At 30.5% G+C, this 13948-nt stretch overlaps 1 protein-coding gene across 8 annotated transcripts in view; it reads left to right on the forward strand.

Annotated features, from left to right (window-relative positions):
* The window catches only part of LOC143226342 (uncharacterized), a 158635-nt gene that overhangs the window by 119286 nt on the left and 25401 nt on the right, over positions 1-13948 (forward strand). For 5 of the 8 annotated variants that reach the window (XM_076457187.1, XM_076457186.1, XM_076457188.1 and 2 more), the window contains 6 exons: positions 5324-5395; positions 7460-7499; positions 8744-9340; positions 10150-10202; positions 11992-12152; positions 12654-12816. In XM_076457187.1, coding sequence (XP_076313302.1) covers positions 5324-5395; positions 7460-7499; positions 8744-9340; positions 10150-10202; positions 11992-12152; positions 12654-12816 — 1086 coding nt within the window. Of the gene's footprint in view, positions 1-5323; positions 5396-7459; positions 7500-8739; positions 9341-10149; positions 10203-11991; positions 12153-12653; positions 12817-13948 lie in introns of all 8 variants that reach the window. The other 3 variants (XM_076457182.1, XM_076457184.1, XM_076457183.1) reach the window with 3 other exon arrangements.

Genomic DNA, 13948 nt, shown 5'->3' on the forward strand with positions numbered 1-13948 from the left:
CTTAACTACAGTATTTATATAACCATGTAGACAAACAGACTAGACTGACTTCGTTATTTAAAGTCAGTCAATGTAACCGTAACAAAAAAGAAAAAAAAATATATTTGTACGTTCTGAACATTGAATAATATGTGGAAAAGAAGCTGTTTCCTACCAGCAAAAATATTACGAACTATCTCCACCAGGGCGTGACGTATAAAATTCTCATAAGAATTTTCCCTTTCCTTCTATGATACTGCTTATTTTATATTCTGCTCCCTCATCTGTTTTCTATCTGTCGTTTCTCGTTTGATCAGAACCAAGTGTGCGGACTTACAATGCCAAACTCCGAAGTTTGAGTCCCCGCCATAGTTATCCCTTGAGGATCTTTGCACTAAAAACAACCAATCAAATGTGCTTTCTACCAGTCAGTTTATTGCTTATCAGTGAAAGTGTTTGTTTCTCATTGACTTTGTATTTGAACTTTTGTCTTACACCACCTGATTCATTAGTTACACACGTCTGACTGGAAACGTTATTGTCAAAATAGCTTTCGTAAGCATGAAAAGTTGGAATTTTCACAACTGATTTATTATTGATTATGTCCTGTAGTTTTCACCAGAAGCAAAAGGCTGCAGGCTTGGACCTCTTTCTCATCTTACATGCACTGTAATTATTGAAACCTTAGAGTAAGTTTAGAAATTTTGTTGTAAGAGAGAAGATATCCAGTGTCTTTTTAACTTGAGACTTATTGTTAGGTCACGCCACACGCACGCACACACACACACACTATCAATACCACTGCGCCCTTTGAGACTGTTTATCTTCAAATTATGTAAACGTATCCTCGTGTTTTGTACGTGGTATGATAGCACAAATTACGTTACACACTGTGTGTTGTTTTGTGGTTTGTTTGCTTTTTTGTATTCGATATGCATGCACAAGTTATTTAACACAGTATTTGTCTTTTAAAGTTTATTCACACGTACACGTCATGTAACATTTATACGTTTGCACGGGCGTCATTTGAGGGGGAAGGGAAAATAGTGGTTTCTGTGAGACATTTCTAGTCAGCCCTGATTAACACACATACGTAGAATAAATACACTATACGGCTGGGTCCCCCGACTGAATTGGATACCCACGCAATTTTAGCCTTCACCCCCCCCCCCAAATCCACCATAAGTCTTTTGTGAAATAATATTGTGTGTGTTTTTGTACGTATGTGTGTACTAGTTGTGTAACGCAGTATATTGTTGTTTTTGTAACTTAAGAAACACTGAAAACATTGTTATAATATTGTCAGCTAAGTATTATGTGTACTTACATAAACATGATGTACGTACATGTATTGTAAAAATAAACACTTTGAACTCCACCGTATATCCACTTTAACATTTGAAATGGATCTGTGTCTCGATTCGAAACACTTCATAGGATACTATTTAAGCTCCAGTGGTCAAAGATTGGACTTGGGCATTAACCATATTATATATGTAGTGTGTGTGTGTGTGTACGTACGTACAACTCTATATTTAAAGTAGTGATTAACTTTCTTGTCGCCTACTAAAATTGCTGTGATCGCATCACTGTGTTTGAGAGAAGGAAAACCGTATTTCTACCTATCGTGATATGTGGTAATAAAACTGGTGAGGTCACTTATTTGAAAGTCAGAAATAGTCGTATTTCCAGCTTTCCGCTCCTTGCCACGTAGTTACTGAAGAATCGAAGAAGTCTTCTAAGCGTCCGCAAATTAAGTTTTCTTGCAAATGATCGTTATAACTCAAGCATAAATTATAGACGTGTAAGAGGTTTCCTATAATTTTTCAATCACTTAGTGATCCTATTTAGTGTAAACTAATTGTAGCAATTAGTATAAAAACTAACAGCGTTTGATTGAGATTTGCAGTTTGTTTTAAGGTACATGCTTACCAACTGTAAACTGCTGGAGTTCCACTGCTCAGGCGTGGAAAGCAGTTAAACAAATTATGTTCAAATAAATATAGGAAAGACGTGATCATATACGTAACGCATTTTGTAATACAAACAAGCAATAAGTGAAATGTCTCTATGTCATGCTGGTTAACAAAGAAAAGTAACCATAGAAGCTGCTTCTTGAATAAATCTCTCTGGTCTATAAAATGCTTTTGACTGGTTTATTTAACCACATTAATTTTGTACGGTTAAGGTTTATGCGAGCAGCTGCAAGACATGCATCTTCGTGTGATTTCGCTAACGGAAATCACAATCTTATTTCCGTTTCTTTCAAATAGAAAATAATGACTAGGATATGGGTTTTAGCTTCGTGTCATTGTAGGTGAAAGCGTTTCCATTCTAACTTTCATATATGGGTAAGTTATGAAACTCCTGAATTATGTTGTGTATTCGTTTTTCTTCTAAATGTTAAGTTGTAATGAGTCAAAGATTATTCTTATGATACATATATATATATATATATATATATAAACATCTCTATTAAAAAGGATGTTTCTGATAATTATATACGTATGTTTCAGACTTCGTATGTCTAATCGTATTTCTTATTGAGAAGCATTTGAACCTTTTAAATAAGGTGAAAAAGGGAAAATGTTATTTTTTTTTCGGTGAAAATATGATAGAAAGTATTTTGTAAGGTTATGAAAATACTGATGTTTAAAGAAAAGTCACGTTTAATGGTATCATAAAGACTGTTGTTGAAAATACTGGAATATATACAAGAATATTAAAAGTGGATTCAGTGACGGCATAAGTGTAGTGTTTTGATAGGAAGTGTACTGGGTTGGTTTTAGGAAATGGGGCTCTTCCAGTGAGCATGTTATAACAACGTTAAGTTCATAAAGGGCAATAAGCCCAACAAATATACATACAGACGTGTCTTTGATAATTTCGGTTTCCTGATTTCGAAAATGTGCAGCCGTTTTTGAACGTCGTTTTATTACATTTATTGTTATATAGTGTTATTTGAGGAAGGTTCAAATAAAGAGGCGTTTATTGTTTTTCCAAAATGTTGCAGTGACGTACCTGTTTCATAACGGTATTCGTATTCAATATTTGTATGTTCAGCATAATCTTCTATAACCTAATGACGTGATTAAGAATCATTTTATAAAGGTAAAATGTGCTTGAGAACACGAAACTAGAAATTAAGTAGTTTCTCAGAAATTCTCAATGTCGTGATAACGCCCTTTATTAACGCAAATCGCTCTTTGAAACGAGTAAAATTCCAAACACAAAACTTGCTTCTATTGTTCAAACTAATAAAACACTAAAGTAGAACAGTCAGTTTCTTCCTTAAATGTAATGGAAGGCAATCTGGAAAAGGATGTTAAAATGTTTGAAGAAAACGACAAAATTATTCACCATAAGAATTGTTTTGTGTGCTTTAATCTCATAAACCACTTTACTGATCGTGCACCATCTGATGCTCATGAGAAATGTCAGTTTTCACAACGAAAGTCGAGATTTTGGGTAAAGTAATTAGAAATGTAGGCAGCGTATTATAATTATCTAATATTCAAGGAGAAATGTAGTTGATTTAGAGATTACCGGTTGTACATTATACGTGTATAACAAGAACATAATGAACTAGATAAGAGTACATGAGATAGGACCTAAACAAAACTTATTCATTGTATGTTAGTTAATCTTCAAGTGAGCAAGTCTTGAGTCAGTATTAAATCAGTTTCTGAGGAGTTTTGTCGTTTTACCTTCCCCCCTCTCAACATCTTTCACTCCCCTTTTTTATGATTAAAGCGATTTTGTAAGGGAGCTAGTTTTTAATATACAATAAGAAGGGAGACAGAGTTGTTTTTCATGTAGCAATAACTAGTTTATTATTCGCTTGGGTATTTCTTTATAATTTATACCAATTTTATTTAGTGCCATTAACTTTCGAATGTTTCTTAATAAGATGTTAATATAATACTCAGTTTTACTCAGACATTGATATAGATGTGCCTCTATCAGGTAAACTTATGTATCTGAAGACAGGAATAAAAATAAAAAAATAAAAAGGGAAAATTCTGAAATTTGACGCAAATGTTGGAAACTCTTAACGAATGTTGTGTTTGATACTGTAGAGCTTGATAGTAACTGTATTCCAACCTTCTAGTCAGATTAAATGATAATCTAAAAGCGTCTGTGTATTATTTCTGTTTTGTTCTTGTATTGGCCGTAGGTTAAGCTTGGCATATTTTTAAGTCATTTGTTCAGGATAACTTTAAGAAGACTGCAATTTCCAAAGTTCAAGGTAATTTGGAAAGAATCTTATGTGGTGATTTACTTCAGATAATAAATATAGGCTAAGTCCAAAAGTTTATTATTTTGTGTTAGGAAAATGATAGGATAATTTTATTTTCAAAGTTCAAATGAAAGCTAAAAAGTATTTTTTAATTTAAAGTTGGCATTTGTGACGAATGCTTTTTGAATACATTTTTATAAATTGTTGATACACCATAATGTTTGTGGGTCCATGACTTTGATTATGATGTCTAATAATATGGGGCACACAAAAACAATCAAAATATTACAGTTATTCTCGTTAATTACTCATGGTGGTTTCCTTTTTTTTTACATAGGAGTTGAGTATTTTCACTCTGTTTTAGGGTCATTTCATTACAGACAGGGCTTTAATTGGTAAGAATGTAATGTAAGTTGTGAATGCTTTGAAAAAAAAATAATTTGAAGGCAGAGTTAAAATTCAAAGGGAAAATGTAAGATACCAAATTGGGCAGTAGAATTTCATATTCATTCACTTTGTGCAACAGAGGAAAATCATTGAATCTTAATATATATCTTATTATCACACATAAGAACTTTATTACATGTATTTTTCTTGTAAAATGCATGTTTTGTGTCAATAGTATTTGCTCATACTGTGCATGTTTACTTGCATGTAAAGCAATCCCATAGAGTACTAAGAAAGCTTCTTGCTTCTGTGAACTTTACAGTTTTAATCTTTTTTACAGTACATAATCCAGTGAGGTGGATTTTCACTTGAATTTATAGATTTTAAAGCCTTGCAATACATCTACATTTTCAAATGTTTACTCAAAAGCCTTTTTAGTAATTCTGTAAATGAGGATATGCTAAATTTTGGATAATTATGTAATTTTAAATGAAATGTTATTGGTGTAATATCTCATCTGTTAGAGTGAAAATTAATGACATTTAATATGTTGGGGTAATTGAGATAAAATATGTAAATTCATACTGAAAATATTGGTTTCTTTCAGCCTCATGAAAAGAAGTATATGTTAGAATGTAACACCTGGAAAAATCGAACACTGAATAAGTTAACATTTTTCTTTCAATTGGCAGAAATTTTGTGACTTTTTATTTTCAGAAGGTGATGAACTGTTGAAGATTTTAGATTATGGAGATTTTGAGGATATGTCAGGAGCAACAAAGACTGAAGGTAAATTATATATTGTAGAAGTATAGTGACAATTTAAAAGAAATTATGAAATCTAATAGAAAATCAAGTAACTCAGAACTATATTGAGGCTTAGGAATTTTCCACGTTTTTCAAGAAGTGATTTTATATATATAGACATCAAATTATTTTATGTACATATACGGTTGAACACATGATTCCCGAACAACCTGGGTATAGGCTTCAGTTTATAGTAAGTTTTTTTTCCATAAAGTAAGTTTCTTAACTGAATTTGAATGTCAAACATTAGATTGTACTGTGCTTTCATTTAATTATAGAAAATGAATTAATACATAAAATAGCTTTTTAAAATTATATCATGGTATTTAACTGTAAACAAGACATTTTCAAGAGTAAACATTACATAGAAATCGTTTTTTTGATTGAGGAATTAATTTTCTGTTTCAAATTGTTTATTGTGTTACATTTAAGATTTGTAGGCTCATTGTATCACTAACTAATGAATTTTTGTTTTGAACTTGCTAATTTATTATTACATTTGTCATGCATCTGTTATATTTGTTTAGAATAATATAAGCATTTATTAAAATCAAATGCTATTTAGAGTGCAATATTCCTATAAAACCTCTCTGATTAAATCTGTATTTTGTAGATTGTGGTTTTATGTTTCATCTCTATCTAGCTGTATTAAAATTTCTATTTATACAGGAAAACTTGCCATAAAATTATATTTAATTTGTTTTATTACCATACATAAATGAAATTCTTCCTTTTCCATTTTGTATATCTTATTATCCCATTGTTAACTGTGATAAATACAGATGAAATAGACTTAACACTGACATCTTACAACAAATGTCGCGTGAACCTCTTGAAGTACTTGTTTGTATGTGTGACATGTAGTGTGAGCAAGTACTACATATTTTGAAGGTGAAGCAACAGAAGCTGTTTTTTTTGTATAGTTTACACATGTGCCTAGTCACATGAGTCATCTGCTGTTCATTTATTTGGTACGTAAGCACGACTTTTTAATACTCGGTAGTATAATGACTCATATTTAAAGTTTTATCTTTTACTACAATTAGTTTAACTCCAGCTTCATGCATGAGCTGTTATGCTGTGATAACCATGCATTCCAAGTTTAACCAGTGACATTAAGATACCAATTTTACCAGAATGTTGTAAAGCCAGTTGTTCCACCTACTTTAAAAATACAATAAAGCTTTATGACAGTTTAAAGCTGTTGATTAAAAACTGTCTAGTCATGTCTACATTCAACATCAGTTTCTTGTTCAAAGACAAAAGTTCTACATTCTACCTATGCACTAGTATTAAAAGAGCATTCATACTTTGTCTGCATAAATTCTTAAAATGGTAACATTAGATGTTATGCTAGTATTGTAGAACATGTACACCTTTCTTTATATAAGCTTAATGTGGTAACATTAGGATGTTATGCTAGTATTGTAGAACATGTACACCTTTCTTTATATAAGCTTAATGTGGTAACATTAGGATGTTACGCTAGTGTTGTAAAGATTTATCACATTGTGTCAGTATGGATGTTTAATGATGTCATAAATAGCTTTCACAGTTTCTTAACACATGTTTAATTTGGTACATTAGGATGTTTTTTTTAAACATTAGTATGTTACATTTGTGTTTAAAGATTTCACATTTTGTCAGTGTAAATGTTTAATGCTTTTATAAACAGCTTTGACATTTTCTTAACATATGTGTAATTTGATACATTAGGATGTTTTATTAATATTATAAATAACATTTACACATCAACATGGATGCTTAAAGTTTTAATATTAGTATGTTATGCTGGTATTATAAACAGCATTCATACTTTGCCTGAAATAGTTGTAAGAGTTAGCATTGGGATGTTACGATAATATTAGAAAGGGTGTTGACATTGTTCTAGTTCTATCAATAGTATATTAGATATTTTAAAACTTTTATGAAATAAAATGTTATTAATTTTGTTTTGTACCTGTTTATATACGTAATTGTGTAGTTAAGACAAATACAGATACTAATACTGAAGAAAATTATGGCTTTATTAATTCTTTAATCTAGCTTTCCCTTTCACTTTGATTCCTTCATCATCCACAGAAAGGTATGTGCTTTAAATATTGTAGTCAAGTCTATTTTTATAGAGATTTGAATGATCTATGTAAAGCATAAATATAGGTAGTTGCATGTTTTTGTGTTCTTTTACTGTCCTCTCTCAAGTAAAATGATCTGATGTTTTTTAGAACTTTGTGTTTGTGTATCATATTTTATTTAGGACCATGTAGTTAACAAATTAATGGATACAGAAGCAATTTTTTACCTAAATACTTCACACAAAATATGTTTAAAAATCCAATTGACCCTATTGGTTACTGTAGGGTTAAATATATTCTGCATTTTTATGTCTGTGGAATGTCTCTTTTGGATATTTAATTACTACTGAAAATTGTTAGCAAATTAAAAATTTTAATTGTTAAAAAAATATAAATCTAAGTGAGGAGTTTTAACTGAAGTTTTGAAAGAAGTGTAATTATTTCTGGACATAATTTGTTAGAAATATTGTTTTAAAATCATTTGGAAACAACACAAGTTCTTGAAATGTGAAAATTACTTGGTGAAACCTAAAAAACAGAGAAAGTTCCTATCTTTCAACTTGTCAGAAACAAGTTTGGCACTGAGATTAGAATTTTATGTAAATGACAGAGCATTGAAAGTTAAAGGTGCTGTTGTTGTTTGTTCATTTCTTACTCATATTGAATATTAGCATAGCAGTCAAAATTGCACTTAGCTTCTGCTTCAAGGTCAGTAAGGTTATAAATAAGATGACATGGAGTGTCTCTTTTTTTGTATTCAAAAGTAGGAGCCACATTTTATTTCTGATTTATAATTTTAGGTCAGCTATAGTGTACTATACTTCTGGCCACTATTTATGTTGTTTTGGCTTTGAAACAGTTTTGATTTATAAATCGACAGAACTAAGTCTCAGTGGGCTTGATTCTTGTGGTTGTACCTATATTATTTGAATGGTTATGAAAACTGAATTTCCATGGGTTGTTACTATTTAATTTTAATTAACTGAAGTTATTTTAAGGATTTTTGCTTCCAAATTACATGTGTTTTTGATCTTTGATAAAGTAAAGTATATTTTTATCCAAACACTAATTATTAAAAATGTTATTTTAGAACGTTTTCCTTGTTATTGACAAGGTACCAAAATTATATAAAAAATAAATTTTAAGCACATGAATAATAATCAATGTTTTCATGCATCCAAAACAGCAGTGTTTGACAAACATGTTTATGCAGGCTCACATTATTTATAATTATTTTTTTTTCTTGTATCAAAAGAGCCATGACAGAAACAGCCCGAAGGCCTCTAAGATCACAACCAGTTGGTCGAGATTATGTAGGAGCAGGGATCTCATCTCTGCGAGACTCAGATGGGTTCTTGCGTCCAGTTGGCTTTTCTTCAGTTATTGGTATGACTGGAGCTAAAAGGTCAGATGATTCTGTGTCAGATAATGTACAGAAGGAACGTATGCTCATGTACAAAGAAGAACGTCGTCGTCAGATAGCTAAAAGATACAGTGAAAAGTCGTCTGAAGATGAACTTGTAAAAATTGGTGAAGAGCCTTCATACATGAGGTACTCACAACGGAGATCAAAGAAAAAATCTGATAACTCACAAAACAAGGAAGATAAAAAATCCAGTAAGAATGCAGAGGAGGTTTCACCATCAGTATCAAAAATTGCAGAATCTCATCCCAATTCCTGTGCTCAAAACATTATAGTTCCTAATAGCCAATCCTCTACCAGAAGACGCTTCATCACAAGAGATTCTTCTGGCTCTGAAAATGTTGCAGCAAATTCCCAGCCTCTGAGCTTAAAACGGGAGAGTGGAAATGTGCATGGTGGAGATAGGATTCGCTCTACAAGAGCTTCTAGGTCAGTTGGGTAAATAGTTTATGTATAGCAAACAAACATCATTGTTCATTTAAAAAACAAACTTAAGTTAGATAGGTAGAGACATGCAGTAGAACTATTTGTACACAATTAAAATGTATCATAAATTTCTTTAACAAAACTTCCTAATATTTTTGTCCTAAGACCTTGGTACCATATCTTTTTTTAATTAGCACCCTTTTACATAATTATGCACCTAAACTCACTTAGGAATGTACTTAACAGCATGAGGAAAAAAAAATCTCTTCCTGTATTTTTGTTAACTTCAAACTGTTATTATTGGGAAATTTTGTACTGTTTGCAAACATGTTTTAACTAATGTTTATTAACAGTTCCTCACTCAAATGCTTTGATATTTCAGTTCAACCCATCTCCTCTGTTTCCAAGGTTTTTCACAATACACTGTTAACCAAAGCCTCTCACACTCTTCTTAATTTAGCACTTTACACTTCAATCATGTTTCATTGAGTGATATTAGAGTTCAGTGACCTCGTGTTATATGGCACATTTCATTTTTAATATACATTTTACAATAAAACTATTCAATAGATAAAATAATATTTTTATTACCTAAAAAAAGAAAATGTATTTTAATTTTATAATTCAGTTAAATTAAAGAAGTATATTACAAGCACAAAAGAACCTGAATTAGTAAAGGATATTCAAGATAAAACAAAAAAATGTGATAAATCTCCAATTCTTTTAAGAAATGCTTGAATACTGTTTTCACCCCTTGATTTTTGTTTTCAGCTCTTTAGATAATTTCATTTCATTGTATTAATTTTTCTTAGATTAAGAGCAGAAGCAAATTCTTCATTATTTGAAAATTCAGGAGTGAAGATAGGTAAGTTTGAATTATAATTTACACTTTTCTTTAGTGTTACCCAACAGTTATTGTTATATCTTCTCTGTGTATAACTTGTTTTTTGTCAGGAACTAGCAAATGGAACTAATCCAAATGTGAATTTTTACATGAAAAGATTGAAGAGTAATTGTATGTAATAATCAATATTAGCAATGGAATAATTTTGATAGTTTTTAACAGATAGCCTAGATTGTGAAAAGAAAGTGATAAAACAGTGTTATCGTGTTCTTGGTGAGAGCATGTGATTTTGAGCATCTATGTCATCAGTCCTTCACATTTAGAGGAACTGAACACAGAGTTGCTATTGCTGTTCTATTGTTTGCCCTGAAATGTTCTTATGTTTTTTTTGTTTTGTATTGTCAGGTGTGGTCTGTTAGTATCATGTGCAGAGTGTGAATCCAAAGGTTTATGGCTCATTTCCTGTGCTTGAAAAACATGCTCCACACTTTGTGGCTCTATTTTATTTTTACATATTTTCTTGAAAAAAATTAAAAAGCAAAAAGATGTTTCACTGAGGTCTAATGATTTTAATTTAATAGTTGACTGTAAGGCTGTTTAAAAAATATTGATACTGTTGGTTATTTTTCAACTAGCAATCTCTGATTAAACCAGAATAAGAAGTTGTTTTGTTTGGTAAACTTTAGAAATAACTTTTCACCTCATTAATAAAATTATTTTTGTTACCTTAGGCTCAATTGCAAGTCGTAATGACTTTTTTTTAAAGAACAAAAGTATACTTAAAGTAAAATTAGCACAGCAGATTTGGAAACATAACCTTTTCTTCAGTGTTAGAAATCTTTATTTTTTGGATGAAGTTTATTCATAGTTGGCTTTCTTTATTGAATTATTAGTTTATCATTTCTCATGCACATGATGTTGTACAGTAGAACCTCGATTAACAAACACCTTGAAACAACAGCACCTTGCCATTACGGGCAGACCTTTTCAGACTTTCTTTTTTCTACTGTTTGTTACCAAAACAGAAATTTGTATAGTCAATATGGAACCCAGCTTTGTGTGACTCATTTTTAATATTAAGGGCACTTTGCTGTAAAGGACATTTGGACACACTCAGTAGGTACCCTTAATGTTGGGGTTCTACTTTATGTATAATCTCACTGGTGGAAAAACTGAATATATTGCTTACATAAATCTCTTAAGTAAGATGTGGTTTTTGGCTTTGTCTATATTAGGACTAGTAATAAGGTCTGAGTTTGAGCAGTGAAAAAGTTGTGTCAAATAAATGAGCTTTTGTATGTAACTCCTGGCATCCAAGATCATTGTGTAGGGACCTAAATCACATCCGGGTGCTTTTTTTGTTCTATTGTTTCAATGCACTGTTTTCACATTTTTTTTTAAACACATTTCATGGGAACACTTAGATAAAATTTTTCTAAGAAACTTAGTCATCAGCTTGTGGTCTCTTTCAGAAGAATTATCTTATTGTACAAGATGAATATTTTTTTTCAAATGTCTTTTTTTTATACTATTGTAGCTACTGTTAAGTCATACATCATATGAATATTGATTTATTATTAATCTGTAGAATAGTAGACATTATATTTTTTTTTGTTTGCTAATGTAAGGTTTTTTTGTTAAATTTTCTTGTCATCAGAGATAAAACAATCAGCTAACAATTTACTAGTTAATAGATTGGTTATTAACAGCTTTGTTTGAAGTACTGAAAATATGTTCTAGTTAGTTTATAAATTAGTATTTGGTTTGTAATCTGTTCATGTTTTATTTTCCATTATGATTGTCGGGTTAGATGGACTTCAGAAGAAGGAAAGTTTTCGAAACAAAGCACCTGCAGCTCCTCTGTCATCTTCTGAATTTGAAACTTGTGCTTCTCCCAGCAATTTCAGAAGTGATACCTCACCAGTTGCTAAGGATTATACTGAGAATGTTAGAGAAGAGGACCATGAACAAGTATGTTTTTTTATTGCCTTTCTAAATAGCTAAATGTGTTTTAGTTGATAAACTGTGGTATTCATGGCTCCTTTGTTGGCCTCAAAACATGCAAACAGTATTATAACTAGGATGAGCTTTTTTGTTACAAAGAGCATTTTGTCCTGTTACTTCTAGCCCAGCAGAATTAAAAAGCTAATTTAACAAAGGAAGTTAAATGTTTTCTAAAATTTGTAATTCAACTTAATAACTTTTCTTTATAATACTAATGGTTGGAGTCCAAATTTTTTTTGTCCACTTAACAATGTGTCATGTTAGATTGATACTACATTAAATTAGATTAATACTACTTTAAATTAGATTAATATTGCTATTAAATAGTTTGATAAATGAACATCATTCAAGTGTGATTACATTCTCCTATACCACTACATGGCATACATTAGAAGTACATTTTTAATTTTCACTGAAACATTTTAAACATAGCTTGTTGGACATATCACGTATTTATATTTTTTGTAGGTAACTACAGAAGAAAGTCATACCAAAAACACAGAAAGTGAAGAAAGTTCTGAAGCAGGCATAGCAAAGGAAAAGGTGAAAGACAAAAGTTACAAAAGGAAGTCCAACTTGAACAGAGCATCTTTAATTGAAGAACATCCACATGTGGTATCAGATACATGTGGTGAGTGCTCCTTCTGTCATTTTTTTTTTCTTTTCACTTCCCTTTTTTTAACGTAATTTAAAAGTCCAAATGTTAAAACAAACAAAATTCTCATAACCTGCACAAGTATCTTTCCAATTATTCTTGTGAGGTCAATGAAGATTATTTAGAAATAACTGTAGTTATAAGTTATTTGAAATAAAACCCTTAGATGTATTTGTTTAACTGTGCTATAACTCAGAGAACATTTTATTGTTATCATTATGTTGAATACATTAGACTAACGTAGTACACTGAGGTTGTATGATTTTCTTAAATTAAGATTGTTTCTAGTCTCAGATAATTAGGCTAGACAAGAGATGTTAATGCTTATTAAAGCTATAAGTTTTTGGGTAGGGTATGTTAAATGTTGGATTTATTATCTTTGCTAAAATTAAATATTTTTGGAAGTTAGAAAAGACTGGATTTTTTTATATCTTTTTACTTTTCATCTATTTACAAAAAAGAAATCGGTTGCATGTGGTAAATAACTGAAATTTACAGGAAGTCGAGTAAAAGTACAAGTTGAGGAAAAAGTTTTGTTAGTGCTGTTCATGACTTAACCAATTTTACATTTTAAATGGGCCTACAGAAAGTTTCACATTTTGACTGTAGGTTAACATATTAAGTTAGTTTTAAGAAAAGTATACTAGTTTCCATGTTTAAAATTATTCGTATCATTATTTGAGTATCAGAAGAAATAAATGTTTATGTGAATGTTATTTTGTGTGTTCGTCATTATACACTTTGACTGATAGATGGCGCAGGCTACTTACTATCATTAGTTTACTATAACAAAATATCCTTTGATATAAGATAGAATGATTTTGAAAATTAGCACAGTTTAGAAAATTTCTTAATTTAATATTTATAAAAAAAGTAATGAGATGTAGAGAAAAAGAATTGTTTTTTTTCAGCGATAAATTGTATTGCATATTTTAAAATTAAATTGGAGGATTAAAGCTAAATTGTCTTTATATCGAATACTCAAATTTTTGTTTACTTTTTGTATTTTATCTTAACGATTTTTTTCTGTTGTTTCTGCCGTTACATAATAAATTATAAAATTAATTTAACCCGGTATACCTATTAAATAGAACTAGAACTTGTGAAA

The sequence above is a fragment of the Tachypleus tridentatus genome, chromosome 9 (genome assembly GCF_004210375.1).
Source record: "Tachypleus tridentatus isolate NWPU-2018 chromosome 9, ASM421037v1, whole genome shotgun sequence".
NCBI lineage: Eukaryota > Metazoa > Arthropoda > Merostomata > Xiphosura > Limulidae > Tachypleus > Tachypleus tridentatus.